This window comes from Pezoporus wallicus, unplaced genomic scaffold (genome assembly GCF_028554395.1).
Source record: "Pezoporus wallicus isolate ANWC-B61680 ecotype Strahan unplaced genomic scaffold, APGP_CSIRO_Pwel_v1 contig_4710, whole genome shotgun sequence".
NCBI lineage: Eukaryota > Metazoa > Chordata > Aves > Psittaciformes > Psittacidae > Pezoporus > Pezoporus wallicus.
In genome coordinates this window covers 4,897,315-4,912,635 of record NW_026640647.1, presented here as the reverse complement: position 1 = coordinate 4,912,635, position 15,321 = coordinate 4,897,315, and the positions used below count along the sequence as shown (strand labels likewise).

Genomic DNA, 15,321 nt, shown 5'->3' with positions numbered 1-15,321 from the left:
ACACAAGCCAGTCAAGTAATTTTCAATTTATAAAATGTTGCCTATTCCAGAAACAGTGAAATCAACATTAAAACAAAATAAAATATGAAGACCAAAAATACTACTGTTCTCCTTCCTTAAGATTAATCTTTGATTACATCAAAACATTAAGTCTTTAAGAACAGCATCTCATAGTACCCCCATGGTCAGAAAGAATAAGCTCAGTGCTTATTCAATGAATACTTTGCCATCATTCCTCAAAAACTTTTCATAAAGGTGTCCAACTCATCTATACCAATGCCACATCACAAGAGATGGGACTAGGCAGGGTCCAAACTGCTGGCATCCTGAAAGCCAAACAACTTTGATGACAGCTTTAAGAGAGCTAGAAGCTAGTAGAGCCTTCAGGGAACTACCTTTAGAAGGACCACAGATTTCCAGACCTGAAATGTAAGACATTTTGTATCCTAAGGTAGAGTAACTGTAACCTTCTACCGATAAAAAGCTCAGCTTAATTATTCTTTAAAGAAACTAACCTGAGAAAGATAACGTGTGCCTAGTCCAAATGGAAACTTCATTGGTACAATGGCAATCCCTTTTTTCTTCCAGTAATTTTGTTTGTTAAATTCATTGGCAGCTGTTTTCCTACTGTAGTATGCAGATTTCTCCATACATTCATTCCAACACCGTATTAAATTTTGTGGATCAAGCTTTTGTTTGAAGTGTGTCTCCTCGTTCTCCTTATACATATTTATTTCCCTAATCTGAAATAAAAAAAATTAACACCTATCACACAATCCAGTTAAAGGCAGACTGACTTTTTGGGGGAACTATTAGACAACAAGAAGATTACCATACGGTTTTTGAACATTAACAGTTTGGTTCAGTTTGTAAGAACATGCTGCTCATTCAACAACCAGACACGAATAAAAAAATAGTAATTTTAGCATAAATTTTGTCTGACTTAGGGAAGATTTGTTCAAATAGTTAAGCTAGTCTAAAGGGTTTTAACTTTCCAATTGTGTAGACTTCATTTAAGGAGAGAAGATGCCTTCATTTTCTCACCTCTTCTGGTGATAAACCAGTTTTATCTGCAACTGCTGTTATCCAAGTTTCTGTCACCAGTGCTGACTGGGGAAAGCCAAACCCTCGAAACGCTGTATTTGACGGCAAGTTTGTTTTGCAGGCATAAGCCCAGCATCTCAAGTGGGGAATCTTGTATGCATTGTCCATTTTTAATAAGGATACTGCTGCTACCTGTGGTAGGGGACAAACAGGTCTAGTTACTAAATGTCAGAAGACTGCTTCTTTCAAATTCACATTTAAATCTTCTTTAGACCTTAAACTGAGACAATTAGCTTTAAAAATGGGTTTCTGTCAATCACTCGAAGTAAAAATACTCTTACACACATGTACAAACCTTACTAATATATTTCTCATGTAGCATATTAGTTTTCAGTTCTTTTTTGATATTCATAGAACATAGCTGGTGTACTAGTAGTTCAGTGCTGGTCACTAGTTAAGGATGTAGCCCATACTTCATTTTGTGATTTTGCTCCTACTTCGATACCAAAAAACACATAGAACTAAAAATAGGCAGATTAGATTTAAAGCAATAGGAGCTATGAAAGGATCTGATGAAAACATTCTGAATTATCACATCCTATGGAAATTCACAGTCAAGGTTTAGTTTCATCAGAAAGCCTATGTACGGCAGTCTACATTGTCTTCTGGTTCTTCCATTTTTCTTTTAGAAATTTCACATTGCATGAAACCACAAGAAAGGGAAAATCCTACATTAGAGACCTCAGATTAGGTTCTAGGAGTCGGTATAAAATAAATAAAGAAGCTTTTTAAGTTCTGATGTTTCATGAAGAGGCCACAGTATCTCTTCAATGTTAAGTCGGTTTTTCAGAATGGCAAATTTAAGCCTGTATTCCTACTGCTCCCACTGAGCTTTAAACAAAAAACTTTAAAACATTTCTGCATAGAAACAACTGAAGATAGCTTTCCTGTAACAACTGTGCATATGAATAACGTCGTATAATGCTACCTTTGCACTTGGGAAATGCAAGTTGAAAAGCTATTTGTGGAATACAAGAAAAAAAGTTTGTTTTTTTTTTAAATTATGACCACAACTTTTATGCACTTCAGAGAAAGAATGCGTATAAAGCTAATTAGTCATAAGAAGGCTATTAATAAAACAGAGTGAATACAGTGTATTATTACAATACATCTCATAGCTATTGCAAAGATTCTTCCCAGAAATGTCTGTTCTAATGTTGATGCAATCATAGAGTTAAAACATATTATTAATTCTTGAGTGAACAATAACTAAGTTAAGCATAGATTACTGGTATTCAACCCTCATGCTGAAGACCAGTCTTTATTACAATGAGCACCTAGTACCTTGGCTCTCCTGGGTGAGGCTCCCATAAAGTCAAGTCCTCTCTAAAGAAAGAGCAAATCCCAAAAATACTGTCTTGGGAACACATGGATAAGTCATGCTAACCACAACAAACAGGGACTTTAAGTTTTGTAAAGCTTATCATTTTATTTCCAGTAAACTTATTTCTCCTTTTAAAAGTACTGAATTATTAATGCTATAGGAAGAGACACACGCTGCTACCAATGTAATTAATTAAGGAGTGATGTTAGAGAATTAGGCTGTTATCATATGCGCTATTCCAACTGCAGCTGAGCTGGGTGGAAAGGTTACTCAGTTAGTTATCACTGACTCCCAGTTCTAGGTCCACTAGCTTCACTATAACATTGTAGAACTTCATCTTAAGTTGGTTCTGATATGTGATTCACATTAATGTACATGCTTTTAAGAATGATTTTTTCTAACCCAGGTTATTTTTCAGAACCTGGTTAGTCAGCAATAGCACTGACAGATTTCAGAGTGCAGAAAATACCTGTAAGTGGAGCAAAGACAAGCAGATGAGGGGTAGTAACCGCTAGATAGAATAGACCATACAAACACAAATAACTAGTGACTGATATTAAAGCAAGCAACATTTTGTGCTTTGCAGACCTACAAGTGAGGAACTGAGGTATACAGCACAATAAACGCAAATCTAGTACACAAATGCACAGAGACAATAACAGGACAACTACCACTATGATTTTTCTGAAGGCTAAGAAAGGTCTTCGAGCCTTGTAGACATAGAGCTTTATGGAGGCACTAATACAGGTACTATGTATTTTAAAAGGAATACATTGACAGCTGACATGTTAATCATGGGAAAATAAGTCTGAAAAAACATTCATGAAGTGAACGCATGGGAAAATATCAAAAAGGATAATATGCTTCACTGCACTGAATAAGGATGAGTTGCACCACTAGGTGTAGATTTTACAACCCACAGTTCCTACATCAAAAGACTATATGATTAACAATACATGTGCAAGGGAATTTGGCCTTCATAATTTTCCAACTAATGATTCCTCCATAAGATTTGTCAGCTTATAAAATCCTTACCAGGACAGATTCATCAGGGGTGCATCCTCCATTAATGTAATATTTGACATCCACAGCTCTGATCCTACCATCATTCATGAAGCCAACCTACAAGGAACAACAATAACCTATTTAGATTTTGGCATTCATTTATTTCTTCAGTGCTTGTATATTTTGAAAATGAATGTAACCCACATAATTAGGCTTATACTGCACTATTAATTTCGGGCAGCATTCACTGAAATTATAGAAGGGAGAGAGAGAAAAGAAGTATCTTCCTAAGACATTGGCTTTCCCACCTCTATAGATATAGCACATAATAAGCAACATCAGTCCACTGGGAAAGGAAGAAGCAGGGAAGCCCAGTAGCTTCCTGTGTCTTGCCTGACATGGCTAATAAGTATGTCATCTAGGAGTGTTCACCGTAGATAAAGTCAAATCCCACTCTGACTGTATGAATACTGTCTGGCCGATGGAGTATAGTATTAGTTTTAATTTTTGACGAAATGTTATCTTTATCTCACATCTCCCTTTCACCTGTTGCCACTAATGGTTCCTGAACTCTCAACATGAGCTACGTCTTGTTTTCAACTTTAGGGAAACATCTTATAAAATCTCCCTTACTTTACCTATGTAGCCTGTTGTGCGGTTTGGTATACTGTTTACACAGAACTCGTTTAGCGTAACTTGTTTAGCATTAATAGCTGAATTTGCTGGAGGCTTAGGCTGCAAGCTGTCAACTGTCGCCTAGATATGTTGAACTTTTTAACTAGTTAAATAAAACAAGGCCTCAGAGCTGGCTCAAGCTGGAAGATAAGGAAGCTACAATCACCAGCAGAAGCTGCAACCTTAGAGATAAGAAAAGAAACAGCCTGCCTAGAGACAATTAAAGGACCCAATGAAGAACAGGAATACCCTAGACACTAATATTACTATTGGTCTGAACTATTGTGTGAGGGGTAAGGAACTTAGATTGTAAGCCCAGGGATTTCTTTGTTCAGAGTCCCTCTTTGGACACAGGTGGATAGGCTTATTGATTCGAGGGAAACCTGGAGCTGAACCCTCTTATGGTGGTGGGCATGCGTAATTTCTAAGACAAGTAAAGATTTAAAGGAAGGCAGAAATTGTCCTAATGAGTAGTTATGACTGAAGGTAGTGCATGAGCAGGGAAGAGATTTCCTCCATAGGGTGAGTTTTCCTGTATGACACTGTTTCTGTGAAAAACTAGCTGCTACTTTGTGTGAACCAAACCATATGGACGGTTTAAAATAAACCTCTAGAGAAGTCTCAGCTAGTTTAGCTTCCTGTTCCAAGAAGGAAGGACAGAAAGAGCTAGAAGAGGAAAAGGACATGAAGGGACTAGAAAATAAAACAAAACAAAATCCTGCAGAGATACAGGTAAAAGCAGAGAAAAGACCGCACAGCAACATGATCTTCTGGTTTCCTGGCTAGTTTTGTTTTAAAATTGAACCGATTATACTCATCTTTATTAACAGGACACATTACACAGTAACACTAAAATACTTCACTACAGAATATGAGCAGGAATTTTTTTCACTAAATTCTTATGGCACTTACTTTATATTTACCAATAAAAGGATGTCGCCCACCAGTGATCAACATATCATCCCCTCGACTTAGAATAAGGCGGACTGCTTTGCCGGTTCTAAATCAAAAAAAAAGTCAAATTTCAGTGAAAATGAGATGTTATTAACAATAGCTATTCATCATGTATCCAGATCTAGCCACGCATATAAACATGCATTTAGATTAAACTGAACTTCAATAGGCTTAAACTTACGCTTAAATCTATGTTCAGAGTTCATATTTTTTGCATTTACAATCATGTCTGAATTTTCATTTCATCTCTTGAAAGCCAACAAGATAAGTCAGTGCAAACTTCTTCTCAAGAAATTGTTATTTTAGTGTTAAGACTGAACTGCGTTAAGTGAGCTACCAGCAGTTAGCGTTTCATTTTAAGCAAGAAATAATCGCTTCTTAGCTGTTCAGAATCATACTGAAAATAGGTGCCTTGAGTAAAACCAAAACATGGATAATAATAAAAATAAAATTAGTCTACAAATGCAAATACCATTTAAAAGTTACTTTTGAAAAAATGGACATAAGATGTAAATAAAGTCCTAACTATAAAAAAAAGTAATTGTTTAAACTATACGAAAGATTATTTTTGGTATGGCCTGATTAATCCAAAACACAGATAACGAAGCCAAAAATAATCAAGAGCAGTTTGTACAACAATGACAATATAGTAATAATAGAAATGCATTGAACTAATCACTCAGATTACAAGGTCATTTTGGCTAAGACAGGATGTAGCCTGATGTGCATTCTGCAGCAAGTCAGTTATGCTTATAGAAGAGGTTATGCCCTGGCAGCTAATAGCCACTATTGTCTGGCCAGATTTGGAGGGTGGGGAACAGAGCTTTATTAAGGTTCCTAGACTAATTCAGGTAGTATTAGCAAAAAAACCCCCACTTAATAGATTTAAGCTAATTTTGACTGAAAGATGCTGGGGACTGAACCAGAACTATTTGTTCTTAGAAGCAATTCCACTCATGAACTCTCCCCTCTGAAGCCTGCTGTTCACATCTGGATGGTTAATGTCATGCTTTGAATCTACATACAAAGCCTTAGTAGTTAGAGACTGCTCCTTCTGAAATTCTCAATCATTTTAAGAATATTTCTAGCTTATGCTAACACCAATTTCTTCAATTCCCAATACTTCAGTTGAGGCTAGAGCTGCTTAACATTAAGTAGTCTAACAAAACAAAGCAAGTAAATGCACTAACAGTCTTACAAAATATGAACAGTCAAGATTTTACGATTTTGGCTAGCAGCTTTGGGAAAGGAGAAAGCATTTTAGCCAAAATGCAAAACTTGTTCACCCCATTTTCTCTTCATATCCCCACACATACATACTGCACTTACTTGTTTGCTGCCACTGCAGCAACTGATGCCAGCAAGCCAGATTTCAGGAGTTTCCCACCAAAAGCTCCACCAACTCGTTTAACATGGCACATGATCCTGTTGGCTGCAACGCCTAAACTTGCAGCTACCATCTCCTGTAAAAATAGTTTTAATCTTTTATGCCAACTCAAACTAAGCCTCAAAGTGAGGTCATAAAACCTTTTCTTAGAAAAGGGTTCCATAGATGTTTCTTTTCCTTTTTTTTTTTTTTAATCATACGAAAATATTTTTTCCTTTACCTGAGGTTAAAAAGCAAGAAAAAGATACCAAAACCTCTACCATTGAGACTGTGAAAGGGCCATGGACAGAAGTAAAGAATAATAAATACCCTCAGATTTCATTACCTAAACAGTAAGAAGCTTCAGGTATAAGAAAAAGGGATTAGAATACAGTTTTTATTCTTTCTTACTAAGATAATAATTTTAATTCAAATAAAACCATTTTGTTTTTAACTGTCTAATGGCCTGCTAGTGTCAGGAATGTTCTTCCTTCAAATCATTTTCTCAAGCACAAAATTCATCACACTTCTTGGCTACTAGCAATATGCTACTAATAATGGCAATGATAAAAGGAGCTGAAGTGGTTTTTAAACACAAATTCCAGTACTGAGTCTGAAATACAATCAGTTTCCTGCACCACAGCTATTGCTATGCAGACTATATGCTATGTAAGCCTTGCAACATTTACCATCATGAAAATTATAAAGAGAGCTGGAATATCTCTTCTGTGAAGAAAGACTGAGAGAATTGCAGTTGTTCACATTGGAGAAGAGAAGGCTTCAGTAAAACCTTATTGTGGCCTTTCAATATATAAAGGGGGCTTATAAGAAACAAACACTTTTTACAAAGGCCTGTACTGAAACTGAAAGAGGGGAGATTTAAACTGGATATAAGGAAGAAATTTCTTACAGTGAGGGTGGTGAGACACTGGAACAGGTTGCCCAGAGAATTTGTGGATGCCCGGATCTGTTCAAGGTCAGGTTGGACAGGGCTTTCAGAAACTTTGAGATGTAGTGACAGATAACCCTATCCATGGCAGGGGGTTGGATTAGATGATCTTTAAAGGTTCATTTAAACCCAAACTATTCCATTATGATATGGAGCAGCAGTCTCACCTACATCTGTTAGAGCTGATCAACCCCACAGCAGGCTCCGACTTCGCAGGGTGCTGATTGCTCCTCACCCCAATGGAAAGCTAAGGGAGATGGAGGTGCCTCAGCACTCCAGAGTTTTTCATAACTACAGTAGTGGGGCATTGATCAAAGGGAAACACAAGATGTTTACTTCCTCCTTATCCTCACAGTGTAGTGGTCAAGTGTTTATCCTTTATCAGGATACAGCAGTACTTCAAAGCAGCTGTTGTTGTATAATCCAGATGTGCAACTTCATGTTCCTACTGCTTCTAAATTGTTAAGATGGTCTTGTAAATCAAACTTTAAAAGCTCTGTTGTCACAGGGTCAACCACTTTCTCTGAGAATGCTCTGTATTACCTGAATAAATCCTGGATGCTGTGTTGACACATAGACATCCATTTCTTTATCCTCTCCTTTTGGAACAACAAGCACACTCTGTGTCTCCATGTAGAAGTGTTCCTGCCCCCCAATGTGAATCTCCCCTGATCCAAAAGAAAAACACACATGTTACTGACAGAAAAAGAGAGAAGAAATGAATCAGGGAAGAAATAACAGCCCATCATCATGGAAGTCATGTAAAATCTGACACTCTTTTATGAAGGAGCAACATCTAAAATAAAAACACAGATTAAACTCCCGGAAGGATTAAACTGATCTTCTTCTAGTGGCATCAACATAACCTGAGAATAATAAGAGCAGAATAACAAGAGCAGAATAATGTTGCCTATACGTGGTGTCAACATTAAATAAAACAAGTAAATTAAACAAAGCACAGACACACTGGATCAGGTGAAGGAGGTGACTACCAAGATCATCAGGGAGCTGGACCACAGAATGTATGAGAAGAGGCTGAGAGAACTGGATTTATTTATCCATAAGAAGAAAAGCTTTAAGGGGAGATCTAAGTCTATAACTATGTAATGGGAGGGTATAGAGAAGACCAAGCCAGACTGCTCTCAGAGATGCACGGTGGAAGGATAGGAAGCAATGAACACAAGCAATTCCAAATTGATATAAGAAAAAAAAAACAACAACAAACCAAAACACCATGAAAGTGCTCAAACATTAGAAGAGGTCCCTATAGAGGCTGTGGAATTTCCATCTTTCATGTTACTCAAAACATGACTGGACATGGCCCTTAGTAACCTGATCTAACTGGACCTGCTTTAAGTAGGAGGTTTGAGTATATGACCCCCTTCCAACCTAATTATTCTGTGATTCTGTTTCAAGGACAGAGGATGCAGAAAGCTTGAAGGCAGTAGCAGGACCACAAGACCACTACGTTTAATCACACTTCCTTCTAGGTGACTTCTCCCAGGCCCAATGGCTATATGGAAAAAAAGGTAGAACTGGGACTTGAACAGACAGACAAACCCAAATACTGGCAACAACTTCTCACCAAATATATTCAGCAGTTTACCTTCAATTATATTATCAACAGTTTCAAATTCCTGATCAACATTCCCTTGTTCTAGTTTTCTCTGGGGCTCAAAGAATGAGTTGTGCTTTATAGCTTCCTGCAGTGAAGAAAAAGAGAAACAGTTTTTCAAAGTATTTTAAAGATTCAATGAACAACTGTATTTCATTGCTTTACTGTCATTTTTGGTAAGTTTGTACATTCAGTTCCAGCAATTCTTTCTTGCTGTATCTTGTGTCAGTGATGATAGCAGTTTCTGAAGGAAATGCATTTAGTTTATTCAACCTGCTCTTTCCTCTTACACATCTAACACCCAGCATAAGTCCATTTCCCCTACAACTCCCACAGCAAATTTCTAATATGTTCTATATCCTTAACATCTTTCCCCTCACATTCCCCCAACACTTTCTACATCTCCAGCCTAACTTTGTTGTCTTGCTAGCTGGACAACAGATAAAAATGCTACAGATGACCAGGAGCTGATCATTCAGCCAATATACACACACTGATTGATCAGTGGACAGCTACCAAAAAAATTACAACCAACCAGCATGCTCACTGACTTTCCTCACCAGAAACATTAGAAGAGTTCTTCTTTCATACACTTATGTTTGTTCTTATGAAATCTGTGGGAACTTAATACTTCTGAGACTGCAGCCTATCTACCACCAGTGGTCAAAATTAGCCAAAAGGTTGAAATTTTTTTTATAGAGAGACAAACTGGTTAATTGTATATTCATATTCACCCTTTTCCCTCAGAAAATCATGTTTAAAAAGCAACTGCTTTTTAAAAACTTTTTAAACTTGCTTTTTAAACTGCAGCTTTTGAACTGCTGCCTCCACTAATTAAGTAGATAAAATAATAAAAAAGCAAGAGGAATTACTAGTACCTCAATTGTTAAGATCACTGGCTCCAGCACTTCATACTCTATCTTCACTTTTGCAGCTGCTTGCTTAGAATGAACATCTGAATCTGCAGCCACAGCACAGACAATCTGACCAACACAAATCACCTGTAAAATATGCATCACTTAATAGAACAGAAGATTCAAATGATTACCATATATGACGCTGATTTCTTCTTTTGTGTAACCACTGTTCATGTTTCCCTTTTACAATTTTGTTTTGATGTAGGACTTCTTCTATTTTTAGATCATCCATGAAGTAAATAAATTCTTAGAAATTACAGGCACCAGTATAACTGGGGAATCAAGGAAAATACAGTATTCAAAAATGGATAACAGGAGCCTAACTTTCAGTGAAACATACTGTCCCAACACAGGTTGTGTGAAGTTTACTCTGTATTATTCTGATTTTTATATATTTTTTTCTTTAGGCAGAATATAAAACATATGAAGTAAAGCTTCATTATAAAAAGCTGAAGAAAAATAGGAAAAATTAAGAAATTAAGTTCAAAACAAATTACAGTTATACCTTGTTTCTTGCAAACACAATCTCTGGATCATCAGAATAGTAGAACTCATTTGTAGCTGGTACATCATGAGCTGATATTATATCAAACACACCTGGTACTTTCAGAGCCTCTGAGGTATCTATAGATCTGATTGGGATATGGGAAGAGAGAAATGTAATTCACTAGTTTTACAAAGCAATGCACAGAGGAAAAGAACAAATACAGATGTATGTTTCTTGTGCTGCCAGGATCTGCTTATAGGTTCAGACATGTCTTTTCCTCCTATCTGTGCTATGCAAAGAAGTGCAGGTCAAAATTTAGCAGAATTTAAAATTTTACTAACCTGCTTCATTTCTAGGAAATACTCTAGATGCAACAGGGAAATAATTGGTCCATTAGACTGCCTGAAGTGCATTGATATAATAAAAATCTCTGCACAATTATGATGCTTCAATTGCAACTTTCTAAGACATCACAGCCTACACAGATACAAATAACCACCTGCAAATGGAAGGTTCATGTAAAGAATTAAAATAGAAATGGCAAGACCAGTTTAAATGAAGAATGAATGGGAATGTATGGGTGCAGAAGGATCAGAAAAAAACAGCAGAATGTCTGTAAGAATGGCATGTTTTAGCAGGTCACCACACTCACACCACATCTAAAGGAATCTTCTCTGGATATCCACATCAGAAGACAAAAGGAGAGTGAGTAAATCCTACTGACTCAGAGATGGGGGTAATGTTAGCTCCTTGATGGTACCAAAAAAAACGCAGATCCAAACCCAGCATACTATCTCCAACCTAAGGGTAAGCTAGGAAGTATGACACAGATTATAGCTAGAAGTCCCAGTCCTCTCTGTCATCACAACCAGTTCTGCCCAGACCACCTGGATATGTTTTCATGTGTGAATGCTGGGCAGACAACTTGGATGTGTTCATTTTGGTGAATGTTGTATGAACTGCTAGAACAGGAGTAACTTTGCAGTCAAAAAACATCAATGAAAACAGTTTTCTTTCAAAATCAAATCTTTTCCAATCTTCTTCTCCTCCTATAGTCTCATATGAGCTTTCCTCAGATACGCTTCAGAGACACTTACACAATCTTAGCATGAGCTCTGGAACTAGTGACGACAGCCAGGAAGAGCTCCCCATCCACAGAAGGAAGGTCATCAATGTAAACTGCTTCACCAGTGGCATGCTTAATTCCAGATTGGTGCATAATGGGCCGTCCTACAGGATCCTGGGGAGACTGATTCGGCTCTATGTCCTGTACAGTCAAAAATATACCCCCCATTTCCCCCAAAGAGTTAAAAGAAGAATAGTCATGTTATTCTTATAGCAGTCAAAGTCAGATGAGGGAACAGCTGTTCATATTACCAACTTCTGGTTCAATATCGAAAACAGATGTGGTGCAGGACCTGCCTTCTGCTCCTAGGGATTTCTTCAATTTCTTCTCTTAAGGAGCCTTCCAAACCCCTTGCACAGGTTTGTCTATTTGGATATTTACAGCAAATTGATACAAACAGCACTTTTTTTCAGAAGGACAGTCTCCTCTCTTACTGATTGGTGTTACAAAGCTTTGATAAATTTCTGAATTATTGTTGCAAGATTCTGCTCTGTATTTTACCAGTGCCTGGTGTTGTATGGTGAGCTGTTTGCAGCGATTTCTAGGATTTGTCTTCCTTGCTGAAAGACTGTAAGTGATCAGTGTAAATCAGTGAGAAATTGCTGAAATATTTCCTTCCCAATTTTATTTCCTTGCACCTGTGAATGAATTTCATGTCTTACTGTTTTGCTAAATCGTTCCTGAAAGTTATTTCAGTGTTGCCAGTTAATCCTGCCACACCAACTAATTGTTGCCAACTTCCAGAACACTCTTCCAGTTTCTGGGTCAGTGTTCACACTAATTTTTTCCTCTTCTGCATTTAGAACTGGTCAATTGCTCACAGCTCAAAGCCTTTTTTCTTCCATAGCTTCCAGTATACAAGTGGTCTGGCTACACACTTCTGCTTCCTGCACTGTCAGTTCAAGGCCAAGAACAGACATTGTTTACTTGACTGCCTAATGTTCTTCAAATGGCTGCCTCAGACAAACCATCGCAGCTTTTCTACTAACAGAATCATCACGTATTTAAAATTCTTCCCCCCACACTTCCAATTTAAAAAGTTTAATAATGTTAAGAAATCCAGACAAAAGATACAGACTTGCAAAAGTCAGAAATTTTAAAGTGAAAAAAGATTCTTCTGGGTTTCTAAATTTCTGTCGCTCAGTGCCAACAGATCTGAAAAACAAATTGTTTCCATTTCTGTTGTTTAGTCACCTTTTTGCAGTTGGGGAATAAACTGCTGAAAGTCATAAACAACTAGTTCCTTTTATCCTGGCCCCCTTCCTTAGTCTGTAGTGTCTTTCTTTTGATGATAGCTCTGAAGGAAGCTGAACAACTTGAACAAATTAAAGTATTTAAAGCTAAAATGTTATTCTAAATAATATCTAAAAAATGAAAAAAAAAAAGAGAGAGATATTTACCTACATTTCATTTAAATTTTCTTCAGGTTTTCAAAACCTAGAGATTTTTACTTGTGTAAGAGTTCCCACCCTGATCTAGACACAAGGGTGAGATCAGAAAATCCGAAAGGTGTGCTTTGCTGCCCTCTACTGCTGACTTCTCCTTGAATAAGCTAAATTGATCAGAGAGGTATCGCAAGCTCCCAATTTGATTCCTAAATCTACAGTAAGCCCTAAGAGCCCTCTAAAATCTGAAGAAAAGTGTATCTTGAGACAAGAATACTAGAGTGATAGCTACAGACTTAGGCTTTTCAATCTTATTTTCTTCTGTTTTTTTCCCAACTGGGTTGCACACTGCAATATACAACATTTAAACAGTACGACAATGGAGTTTGCTCAGCATATTTACCTTTTGAGAATTATTTAGAAGAAGTAAGTATAGCAATACGAGTCGATTTTTACATACAAGATTTTTCTAATTGAGATACAGTTAAAATCGACCACTAAGAGCCTGTTGCCTTCATTCTTTTGGAAAATTTGTACCCGAGCTTCACAGCAAGGGTCATGCTTGAACTATGCTTTTTAGCAAGTCTTATAAAGCACTGAATAATCATAGAATAATCACTTGCCTGGTATATTTGGATACTCTGGGGCATTTTTGTTTTGAAATCTTGTAGGACACTCCTATATTCCATAGGTATGCCAGGATAGTGGCAAGGATCCTGAAATAAAGTGAACTACTATTTAAACTGACATTTGGAACATTCCAATTAAAAAAGCTAACAAAATCACTAAATGCAGACTCTTTATACAGGAAATTCCTTCAAGACTTTGACAAGCTAGAAAGGCTCTAAAATAACCATTTTAAAATAATGTAGAATTTTGAGATTTTGCTAATTAATATTTAAAAATCTACTGGATTCAGCAAATATGTTTGTTGAAAGTAAGCAACATAATGCAGAGATAGTCAGAAGAGCTTTATTCTGGGGTCTGATCAACACTGACACTGAACCACTCCTGGTAATAGTAAGTTACGTAGGAAAGAGCTCAAGGTAACTCAAGAAAGAAAGTAACTAAAGAAAAAGGCGAAAGCAGTATTTTTTTCTCATAGGAACAGATTTAAGACAAAAAATAAGCAAATTACACCTAGAATGTATCAGGAAGTGAAATTTTAGAGCCCTCCTCTCTCAGTCAACAACTCATCCGAGAAGGAGGGTTGGTTTAACACCTGCAGTTGCTTTCCAAAGCTTTTATTTCTATTCTGTTTATTTATGATTTGAAGTACAGCCAGATGGAGTAAGACCTTATGTATGTTTTCTTTGGGCCTGCAGCTCAATACTGATGTATCGCTGCGTTAACATTGTTCAATTTTTTTAAAGACTAATGTCCAAGGTAAAGATATCTGAGCACCTGGAAGTTAAATGAGCATCTCTCCAGAGTTAAGCACTTTCATCTTCTGTAGATCTGAACCCCAAAGAGAATATTTGGCACGTTGTATTAACTGCAAACACCGACAGGTAATAAAAACCACTTTCATTTGCTTCTACAAAAGCAGACAGCAATTTACCGTTGTGTTTAATGACTGCAACACTTCCAGGAAAAATCTGTAGAAGAAACTGACTATCAAAGTTTTCTTATAGTCTATTTTTTCACCACCGGCTGAGCCTGGAATAGCAATTTCTTTAAGAATTAGTCTGCAAGCTTCATTCAACATTTGTTCATTCCAGTGTCTGTCAGGAAGAATAACAGATACAGTCAGACCAGGACTCAAAAAAAATAACTATGAATTGCAGTAATACATTTGCACCATAGGCATAATCCTGCTCACAATGAAGCCAAAATACTGATTTTAATAATGGTCTGCAATTTTGAAAAGTGTTAGTCAATGTTTCTCACTGAAGTGAGGTCCCTTAGGTCTATGGAACTGACTGCCATGCCAATGTTTTTATAATAAATAAATAAAACCTCGTACAGCTTTAAAGCTAATTTAACAGTCCTACTATTCTGCAGATACTGTCCTATATTTGAAGACAAGTGGATAACGATATTGAGGCAAACTATAGATGCCTCCAAAGGATCTGATTAGTGATGGATAGTTGCAACATTTTCTGAACGGCTGTCTCCTTGAAGTATCTCAACACAGTTAATTTTCCACACAACCTTGCATATCAAAACATAAATCTGTTAGAATAAATTTAATCATGTAGAACAGCAAAAAATAATGAGTACTTCAACTCCTGAAATAGATGCACATTAAATAGTAAAACAGTCCAGCAGGGTTCCGTTTAGATAAATGGTTTTATACTGCTTGAATTATTTGTCATTTTTTTCCTCCAAAATTTGGAAAGATGGTGCAAACTGGGAGGGAATGTCAGGGATCAAATCCAGAGATTATTATGATCTTGTGGGTGGAGAGATAT

General features: G+C 36.9%; 1 protein-coding gene across 3 annotated transcripts in view; it reads right to left on the bottom strand.

Moving 5' to 3' along the window:
* LOC130604867 (aldehyde oxidase-like) overlaps nucleotides 1–15,321 on the bottom strand; it is a 40,368-nt gene that overhangs the window by 10,260 nt on the left and 14,787 nt on the right. For all 3 annotated transcript variants that reach the window (XM_057419798.1, XM_057419800.1, XM_057419799.1), the window contains 12 exons: nucleotides 14,469–14,631; nucleotides 13,531–13,623; nucleotides 11,494–11,663; nucleotides 10,415–10,541; nucleotides 9,871–9,993; nucleotides 8,984–9,080; nucleotides 7,921–8,045; nucleotides 6,392–6,525; nucleotides 5,021–5,108; nucleotides 3,464–3,550; nucleotides 1,045–1,236; nucleotides 516–743 (listed from right to left, as the gene is read on the bottom strand). In XM_057419798.1, the coding sequence (XP_057275781.1) occupies nucleotides 516–743; nucleotides 1,045–1,236; nucleotides 3,464–3,550; nucleotides 5,021–5,108; nucleotides 6,392–6,525; nucleotides 7,921–8,045; nucleotides 8,984–9,080; nucleotides 9,871–9,993; nucleotides 10,415–10,541; nucleotides 11,494–11,663; nucleotides 13,531–13,623; nucleotides 14,469–14,631 (1,627 nt within the window). The remainder of the gene's footprint in view (nucleotides 1–515; nucleotides 744–1,044; nucleotides 1,237–3,463; nucleotides 3,551–5,020; nucleotides 5,109–6,391; nucleotides 6,526–7,920; nucleotides 8,046–8,983; nucleotides 9,081–9,870; nucleotides 9,994–10,414; nucleotides 10,542–11,493; nucleotides 11,664–13,530; nucleotides 13,624–14,468; nucleotides 14,632–15,321) is intronic.